This window comes from Oncorhynchus nerka, linkage group LG15 (assembly GCF_034236695.1).
Source record: "Oncorhynchus nerka isolate Pitt River linkage group LG15, Oner_Uvic_2.0, whole genome shotgun sequence".
NCBI lineage: Eukaryota > Metazoa > Chordata > Actinopteri > Salmoniformes > Salmonidae > Oncorhynchus > Oncorhynchus nerka.
Genome location: NC_088410.1, coordinates 50,957,627 through 50,967,933, shown reverse-complemented (window position 1 = coordinate 50,967,933; position 10,307 = coordinate 50,957,627). Strand labels below are relative to the sequence as shown.

At 45.0% G+C, this 10,307-nt stretch overlaps 1 protein-coding gene across 1 annotated transcript; it reads right to left on the bottom strand.

Annotated features, from left to right (window-relative positions):
• Window positions 1-1,655: 1,655 nt before the first annotated feature.
• ahcy (adenosylhomocysteinase) lies at window positions 1,656-9,657 on the bottom strand. Its single transcript, XM_065000713.1, is given in 8 exon segments — window positions 1,656-1,763; window positions 1,970-2,057; window positions 2,385-2,592; window positions 2,745-2,766; window positions 2,768-2,838; window positions 8,566-8,576; window positions 8,757-8,894; window positions 9,570-9,657. Coding segments are annotated over 8 exon segments (663 nt in total). The 3' UTR covers window positions 1,656-1,726.
• Between the last annotated feature and the right edge of the window lie 650 nt (window positions 9,658-10,307).

The window sequence follows — 10,307 nt, the reverse complement described above, 5'->3', positions numbered from 1 at the left end:
GGCAGCTGGGGTGAAAGAGGAGCGATTACAATAGAGAAAACCAGGTCTAGATTTAACTTTGGCCTGCAGCTTTGATATGAGACGACTCTGGGATTCTGGCCTTCTAGGCAGAGTTGCAAAGAAAAAGCTATATCTCAGACTGGTCAATAGAAGATTGGAAAAAAGTATTATGGACAGACGAATCTAAGTTTGAGGTGTTTGGATCACAAAGACAAACATTCGTGAGACGCAGAAAAAATTAAGATGCTGGAGTGTCAAGCATGGTGGAGGCAATGTGATGGTGTGCTTTGGTGGTGGTAAAGTGGGAGATTTGTACAGCGTAAAAGGGATCTTGAAGAAGGAAAGCTATCACTCCATTTTGCAACGCCATGCCACACCCTGTGGACGGCGCTTAATTGGAGCCTATTTCCTCCTACAACAGGACAATAACCCAAAGCACAGCTCTAAACTATGTAAGAACTATTTAGGGAAGAAGCAGTCAGCTGTTATTCTGTCTATAATGGCACAGTCACCAGATCCCAACCCTATTGAGCTGTTGTGGGAGCAGCTTGACCGTATGGTACGTAAGAAGTGCCCATCAAGCCAATCCAACTTGTGGGAGGTGCGTCAGGAAGCATGGGGTGAAATCTCTTCAGATTACCACAACAAATTGACAATTTGAATGCCAAATGTCTGCAAGGCTGTAATTGTTGCAAATGGAGGATTCTTTGACGAAAGCAAAGTTTGAAGGACACAATTATTATTTCAATAGAAAAATAATTATTTATAACCTTGTCAATGTCTTGACTACATTTCCTATTCATTTCATGCATGTTTTCATGGAGAATAAAAATTTTAAAAAGTATATCTAAATGAGTGACAAATCTAAAAGTTACTTCTATTGCCATCCATGTAGAAATAGCCTACATAAAGTAAACAAATAAAAACATTGCAGCCTGCAGATATAAAACAGCCTAATAAAAAAAGCCTATGAAAAATAAAAATAAATCCTATATAAAAAAATAAAAAAAACATATTTGCAACACATGGCCTGTCTGCAAAAAAACGTATTGACTTGGTCCGGCCCGAACCTTTCGCTAGGAAACGTGCAGCATTGTATAAAATATTCTAGGCCCTCGTATCCAGTGAGCTCAGGGCAGACACAGCTGTAGGCTATTTGTGCAAGGGATAAGAAGTAAATCAGGTATTTTATGGCGTTTCACCTGGATCAGAGCATGACATTTTCCCCCTTTCATGCAGTGGTTATCAAAAGGGAGAGAGATGGAAATATTGCTCAAGTACATTGAACTACTGTCATTATCAATTGATTCTATAAACAGACTTTGTTTACTTGTGGTTTGAAGTGAAGAAAAAATTACTTTAAGAAGCGCCACTGGTCATTAGTGGTCTTGAGTTAAGACAGATGCCCCAATTGTGCAAACATATAGGTCTACACTTGCGTGCAGGCCAGGTGGCATAGACCTACTTCTATATGCGTAATCAGGTCCATGTCCTTACTCAACATTGACAGGAGCGCTCCAAAAGTAAATATCATGAATAAATTGAGAACTCATAAATGGAATGAAACAATGTACTACTGGTGATCTATGTAATGGGGAATTGATAGACTAACAATAAAAGGGCAAACAATTCACACAATTAAGTTATGAAACAATGAATGTGGACAAAATGGCGGGAGAACGAATTCTGAGAGAGACATACCTTGTGCAACTTAGCCACACTCTTCTTATTGGACAGTGTCATCCCCGTGGCCTCCACAATGGCTTAGTCCAAAGAGACAGGAGCAAATCAGACAGGTGTCTTGTGTGCCATGAACAAAAACAATCTATTTGCGACTGCTCGTGCAACAGCCTGTTGCCCAAACAAGCGATTAAATGGGGTTAGCCCAACTTGACTGCGTGTACTTCTGATCAGACAGTGTTTAACATGGGTTGCATGGTGTTCTACTGGACTCCAAAATGATACCTACTTGCCCAAAAGGATGTCCTCACAGCCAGTGGTGGTCACAAAGATGTTCCCCTCCTTGCAAGCCTCCTCCATGGTGGTGACTTCATATCCTACAACAATCACAAGAGCCAATTAAATACTACACAAAAGCAATGTATAACATTGCTTTTACACTTGAGCTTGATACTACCTCTGCTGCAGTGAACAAATGACATGGGGTCAAACAGAAAATGTTTGCATATTATGTACAGCAATTATAAATGGCCTTCAACTTAAAACAAATTATTCAGATCATATTTGCTAGGCACCCAAGATAACTGAACGCACACCTATAACAAATCTCCAATAATATTTTGAGAATGTAAATTAAATCTGAACAATAACAATCAACATAACAATATAATAACAATATAAATCAAACTAAAAAGGATCCAGACCCTCCACGGCAGCCTGCAGGGCATTGATGGGGTCCACCTCTGTGACGATGACGCGGGCACCGAACCCACGGAGGGCCTGGATGCAGCCCTTGACAACGTCACCGTAGCCGGCAACAACCGCCACCTTTCCATCAATCATCACGTCGGTGGCCCGCTTGATCCCGTCAATCAGAGACTCTCTGCAGCCATACAGTTTGTCGAACTTGCTCTGGAGGGAGAGAGAGAGAAATGATCTATAGAGAGGGAGTCAATACCGCTTCTTACTCAGGAGGGTGATCACGTACAGTACCATTATTTTATGGCACTTTAAGAACTGATGAGTCAAGCATGGCCCTACTAAGGGAGGATAATGGGGTCTACCTTGGTGACTGAGTCATTGACCTGGGACCTTGAGCTCGCCGTTCTTCATCATCTTGTACAGGTTGTGCACCACTGTGGTGGTCCCCTCAGACACCTTGATTCCCAAAGGAGACAATTTGACAATCTTTAATTAGCACTTTTTTTAAATGGCATCCATCATAAAGGTCACAAAATTATCAGGGCCTTAGCCTGTTCTCTTCTCAGAGAACTAATATGAATGTCAGGTTAACATTTCAAACAGGAGTCAAGACTTCCCTCCTTAGGAACATCATTCCCAAGGGACTGTGTTTAAAGTTAAACTGCATGTAACAAGCACCTTAAATTAATCCGCAGTTCTCAGTATTGACTCTGGAGTAATGCCGCCACCTAGTGTACAAGACTGAGAAATACAGCCCTGCTGACAATCATAGCAGTATCGCCCTTGCAATTTGGGGGAGGCATATTTCCATAGCTGAACCACACTAAATTAGATCTGAGAATACTAGTGTACAGGACTAGTGTGGAAAGGCTGTGCCTATTAAAATACCTCTAGTGTTTCGCATTGGGGCATAAAGTAAACCACTTTTACATTGCACGGTTACCCCATCACTCATTTATTTAGATTGCTGGCTAAAGTGTGTCTTTGCTGTTTAAAGAAAATAGAAACCATGGAATAGTCTCCCAGCCAATACAAAACATCAAGTTAAATACTGAACTTCCCCTTTAATGCTTTTTATTTTTTTTATTTTTTTATTTCACCTTTATTTAACCAGGTAGGCTAGTTGAGAACAAGTTCTCATTTGCAACTGCGACCTGGCCAAGATAAAGCATAGCAGTGTGAACAGACAACACAGAGTTACACATGGAGTAAGCAATTAACAAGTCAATAACACAGTAGAAAAAAAAATGGGCAGTCTATATACAATGTGTGCAAAAGGCATGAGGAGGTAGGCGAATAATACAATTTTGCAGATTAACACTGGGGTGATAAATGATCAGATGGTCATGTACAGGTAGAGATATTGGTGTGCAAAAGAGCAGAAAAGTAAATAAATAAATAAAAAAAACAGTATAAAAACAGTATGGGGATGAGGTAGGTGAAAATGGGTGGGCTATTTACCAATAGACTATGTACAGCTGCAGCGATCGGTTAGCTGCTCGGATAGCTGATGTTTGAAGTTGGTGAGGGAGATAAAAGTCTCCAACTTCAGCGATTTTTTGCAGTTCGTTCAGTCACAGGCAGCAGAGTACTGGAACGAAAGGCGGCCAAATGAGGTGTTGGCTTTAGGGATGATCAGTGAGATACACCTGCTGGAGCGTGTGCTACGGATGGGTGTTGCCATCGTGACCAGTGAACTGAGATAAGGCGGAGCTTTACCTAGCATGGACTTGTAGATGACCTGGAGCCAGTGGGTCTGGCGACGAATATGTAGCGAGGGCCAGCCGACTAGAGCATACAAGTCGCAGTGGTGGGTGGTATAAGGTGCTTTGGTGACAAAACGGATGGCACTATGATAGACTGCATCCAGTTTGCTGAGTAGAGTGTTGGAAGCCATTTTGTAGATGACATCGCCGAAATCGAGGATCGGTAGGATAGTCAGTTTTACTAGGGTAAGCTTGGCGGCGTGAGTGAAGGAGGCTTTGTTGCGGAATAGAAAGCCGACTCTTGATTTGATTTTCGATTGGAGATGTTTGATGTGAGTCTGGAAGGAGAGTTTGCAGTCTAGCCAGACACCTAGGTACTTATAGATGTCCACATATTCAAGGTCGGAACCATCCAGGGTGGTGATGCTAGTCGGGCATGCGGGTGCAGGCAGCGATCGGTTGAAAAGCATGCATTTGGTTTTACTCGCGTTTAAGAGCAGTTGGAGGCCACGGAAGGAGTGCTGTATGGCATTGAAGCTCGTTTGGAGGTTAGATAGCACAGTGTCCAATGACGGGCCGAAAGTATATAGAATGGTGTCGTCTGCGTAGAGGTGGATCAGGGAATCGCCCGCAGCAAGAGCAACATCATTGATATATACAGAGAAAAGAGTCGGCCCGAGAATTGAACCCTGTGGCACCCCCATAGAGACTGCCAGAGGACCGGACAGCATGCCCTCCGATTTGACACACTGAACTCTGTCTGCAAAGTAATTGGTGAACCAGGCAAGGCAGTCATCCGAGAAACCGAGGCTATTGAGTCTGCCGATAAGAATATGGTGATTGACAGAGTCGAAAGCCTTGGCGAGGTCGATGAAGACGGCTGCACAGTACTGTCTTTTATCGATGGCGGTTATGATATCGTTTAGTACCTTGAGCGTGGCTGAGGTGCACCCGTGACCGGCTCGGAAACCAGATTGCACAGCGGAGAAGGTCGGTGGGATTCGAGATGGTCAGTGACCTGTTTGTTGACTTGGCTTTCGAAGACCTTAGATAGGCAGGGCAGGATGGATATAGGTCTATAGCAGTTTGGGTCCAGGGTGTCTCCCCCTGAAGAGGGGGATGACTGCGGCAGCTTTCCAATCCTTGGGGATCTCAGACGATATGAAAGAGAGGTTGAACAGGCTGGTAATAGGGGTTGCGACAATGGCGGCAGATAGTTTCAGAAATAGAGGTCCAGATTGTCAAGCCCAGCTGATTTGTACGGGTCTAGGTTTTGCAGCTCTTTCAGAACATCTGCTATCTGGATTTGGGTAAAGGAGAACCTGGAGAGGCTTGGGCGAGGAGCTGCGGGGGGGCGGAGCTGTTGGCCGAGGTTGGAGTAGCCAGGCGAAAGGCATGGCCAGCCATTGAGAAGTGCTTATTGAAGCTTTCGATAATCGTGGATTTATCGGTGGAGACCGTGTTACCTAGCCTCAGTGCAGTGGGCAGCTGGGAGGAGGTACTCTTGTTCTCCATGGACTTCACAGTGTCCCAGAACTTTTTGGAGTTGGAGCTACAGGATGCAAACTTCTGCCTGAAGAAGCTGGCCTTAGCTTTCCTGACTGACTGCGTGTATTGGTTCCTGACTTCCTGAACAGTTGCATATCACGGGGCTATTCGATGCTATTGCAGTCCGCCACAGGATGTTTTTGTGCTGGTCGAGGGCAGTCAGGTCTGGAGTGAACCAAGGGCTGTATCTGTTCTTGGTTCTGCATTTTTTGAACGGAGCATGCTTATCTAAAATGGTGAGGAAGTTACTTTTAAATGACCAGGCATCCTCAACTGACGGGATGAGGTCAATGTCCTTCCAGGATACCCGGGCCAGGTCGATTAGAAAGGCCTGCTCACAGAAGTGTTTTAGGGAGCGTTTGACAGTGATGAGGGGTGGTCGTTTGACTGCGGCTCCGTGGCGGATACAGGCAATGAGGCAGTGATCGCTGAGATCCTGGTTGAAGACAGCGGAGGTGTATTTGGAGGGCCAGTTGGTCAGGATGACGTCTATGAGGGTGCCCTTGTTTACAGAGTTAGGGTTGTACCTGGTGGGTTCCTTGATGATTTGAGTGAGATTGAGGGCATCTAGCTTACATTGTAGGACTGCCGGGTGTTAAGCATATCCCAGTTTAGGTCACCTAACAGAACAAACTCTGAAGCTAGATGGGGGCGATCAATTCACAAATGGTGTCCAGGGCACAGCTGGGAGCTGAGGGTGGCCGGTAGCAGGCGGCAACAGTGAGAGACTTATTTCTGGAGAGGGTAATTTTCAAAATTAGTAGTTCGAACTGTTTAGGTATGGACCTGGAAAGTATGACATTACTTTGCAGGCTATCTCTGCAGTAGACTGCAACTCCGCCCCCTTTGGTAGTTCTATCTTGACGGAAGATGTTATAGTTGGGTATGGAAATCTCTGAATTTTTGGTGGCCTTCCTGAGCCAGGATTCAGACACGGCAAGGACATCAGGGTTAGCAGAGTGTGCTAAAGCAGTGAGTAAAACAAACTTAGGGAGGAGGCTTCTGATGTTGACATGCATAAAACCAAGGCTTTTCGATCACAGAAGTCAACAAATGAGGGTACCTGGGGACATGCAGGGCCTGGGTTTACCTCCACATCACCCGCGGAACAGAGAAGGAGTAGTATGAGGGTGCGGCTAAAGGCTATCAAAACTGGTCGCCTAGAGCGTTGGGGGCAGAGGATAAGAGGAGCAGGTTTCTGGGCATGGTAGAATATATTCAGGGCATAATGCACAGACAAGGGTATGGTGGGGTGCGGGTACAGCGGAGGTAAGCCCAGGCACTGGGTGATGATGAGACAGGTTGTATCTCTGGACATGCTGGTTGTAATGGGTGAGGTCACCGCATGTGTGGGAGGTGGGACAAAGGAGGTAACAGGGGTATGCAGAGTGGGTCTAGGGGCTCCATTGTGAACTAAAACAATTATAACTAACCTGAACAACAGTATACAAGGCATATTGACATCTGAGAGAGACATACAGCGAGGCATACAGTAATCACAGGTGTTGAATTTGGAAAGCTAGCTAAAAACAGTAGGCGAGGCTAATCCGCTAGCACAACAAACAGCAGGTAAAATGGCGTTGACTAGGCAACGGGGCCGACAGGTAAGACAAACAAGCAGAAAGGAGTACCGTGATTAATGGACAGTCCAGCGTGCGTCAGCTATGTAGCCAAGAGATCAGTGTCAGGGGCAGCGGTGGATGGGCAGGGGGCTGGCGAGTGTTATCCAGGTTTTTTTTTTTTTTAAACTAACAATGACTAACTAGCTTGTAGCTAGTTAGCTGGTTAGCGTCTGGAGGTTCTTGAGTGTGTCATAAAAATAAAAATAAGAGTAAAAGTAATAGCGATTCCGTATCACATTGGGTGAGGCAGGTTTCCGGAAGGTATAAACAAATTAAAAATCAAAAAGAGATAGAAAGTAAATGGGGTCAGAGAGTGATTGGGACGCGGTGGTACAGACGGTTAGCAGGCCTGTGCTAACAAGCTAACAGTTCGTAGGCCCGAGCTAGACAAGGTAGCAGTTAGCGGACCGGAGCTTGACAAGCTAGCCGTTAGCAGGCCGAATTAGCAAGCAGGGAGATAGCGAGGGCTAGAGAGTTAACCTTTGGGGGACGTCGCGATGGGGTGAGTCTGTTTATTTATTCCTCTTCATGCGGTGAGCTGGAGATACAGCGATTCAGAAAGCTCGCGGGCCTTGGCCAGCAGATGGATCTTTGGCGATGTCGCAGCGGAAAAGCCTGTTGAAACCCCCTCGGACGATTATGTCGGCGGACCAGTCGTGATGGATCGGCGGGGCTCCGTGTCGGCAGTAGAGGGTCAGTAGAGGGTCCAGGCCAATTGGCAAATTAGGTATTTTGGACCTCTTCGGGTAGTCGGGAGATGGGCTTAGCTCGAGGCTAGCTCCAGGCTAACTGGTGCTTGCTCTGGGACAGAGACGTTAGCCAGGAGTAGCCACTCGGATTGCAGCTAGCTATTTACGATGATCCGGTATAAAGCTTCAGAGCTTGCGGTAGGAATCCGGAGATGTGGTAGAGAAAAAGCAGTCTGATATGCTTTGGGTAGATGTCGCTGGTGTCCTAGTTAGCGTTGAAGACCGCTAGCAGTGGCTAGCTAGTAGCTAGTTAGCGGCTAGCTTCTGATGAGGGTTCCGATTCTAAAGTATAGAAAAAGCAGATCCGTACCACATTGGGTGATGCGGGTTGCAGGAGAGTATATTCAGCCTGTGGTTGGGAAGTGAGATTAAAATATGTACGAAATATATACAGAAAAAAAAAAAGAGGAAAAACTATATTTACACTATACAGGACGGGACAAGACAAAACACACGTCCGACTGCTACGCCTTCTTGGATCACACTTTGCTCTGGATAGAACAGTCATTCCTTTAAAAGCTCTTACAGGATGCAACACACCCTAAAATCAAACTTAACTTGCCACACAGCTGAACAAAAAGGCAAACCAACAAAGGCTTGACCGGATAAGGTAAATGATTATGACAAATAACTGTGACAAGTCAAATGCAGGGGCATTGGCTAAATATCAAACCTCAGGTTTACATTTTAGCAGTATGAAAGGCCTGAGGCCCAGAGAGTTGTAAGTCAGAGATAGCTAGGTCCCATACCTGACAGCAGTATGGGGTACTTCTTGAGGTCGCCGCTGTCATCCAGGATCATGTTGAGGGGCTGGCCGTCCTTCCAGTAGATGGTCTGCTCAATGCACCACACGTACTCCTCGTCGGTCATCCCCTTCCAGGCATAGACTGCAATGAGAGAGGAGCGTGAGAATCAGGGTTGATGAGCGCTTTGCAATGGCATCAGACCCAATGGATGCATTCAGTGAGGATAAAAAAAATGTTTTAACAAAGCAGGCGCTACCAATTGGGAAAGTTCATTTTCATATTCCATTTTTAAAACACTATACAAATTGTCCCAAATGAATGCAACCCAGGCAATAGGACAATAATACAGACGTTTGAGTGCACACCAGGGCTTGGTTTCCGATAGCGATAGAACTTAGGTTTGCGAGTGTTAAGGATGCATCCTTCCGAATATGTAACGTGTTTCCCGTATTCCATAATACTGACGGGGATAAGCGCAGAGATATCACCTATAGCTCAGTTACCTTAGCTTAAATACCAACATAGACGGATAGTCATGTCTTGAGTTGAAACAAGGTAAAGTTAACTTTAGTGAAGCAAGTTATACATTCTTGGCATATGATCAAATTCCTTGAAAATCAAACTATTGTCGTTGACAACTGAAGTGTGAAGAGCTTTCCAACACTTGTTTCACACATAATGGCCACTTTTCAGGCAATTCCTTAGCAGTCACACTGTGCAGATGAAAACTGGAGCAGTGCTACTCAGGAATCAAATCAACATATGACATTCAAGCCGTAGAACAGTGAGTGGCTGAAACTCTGCTATAAACCAAACCAAATAAGCACCCCACTGTGATGAAGACGCTGCTACTCCTCTGGCTTTGTAACTTCTCCCCCAGGACACCACCCCCCAAGTACTCCATCACTACATGTGGAAAAATCAGTTCGGCAAGTTCAGGGCCAAATAGTTACTCAGCAAATATCCTCTAGTATTTCACTGATTGAAACACTACAGCAGGGGTAACATTGTGCTCTGGAGTGATGAATGTTTGGCAAGGAATATAGGCCTACTCACAAATTAAAAGGAATTGGACTATGCAACACTCCCCGTTTGGGTAAACATGTTCTGGTTTATTGAGGGGGAGTTCTATAATTAACAAATCACAATACAAGTCCATAGAGTGAACAACAGGCTTACATGCTGACCAAACCAGATGCGCGCATGTTGATTTTGTACCCCCACACCAGACACGATCAGGACACGCAGGATGAAATATCAAAACAAACAACCAATTATATTACATTTGGGGACAGGTCGAAAAGCATTAAACATTTATGGCAATTTAGCTCGCTAGCCTGCTGTTGCTAGCTAATTTGTCCTGGGATATAAACATTGGGTTGTTGTTTTACCTGAAATGCAATGCATGTTAACATCAGAAGCCTCCTCCCTAAATTTGTTTAATTCACTGCTTTAGCACACTCCACTAACCCTAATGTCCTAGCCGTGTCTGAATCCTGGCTAAGGAAGAAAAAACAAAATCTGAAATTTCCATCCCCAACTACAACTTTTCCG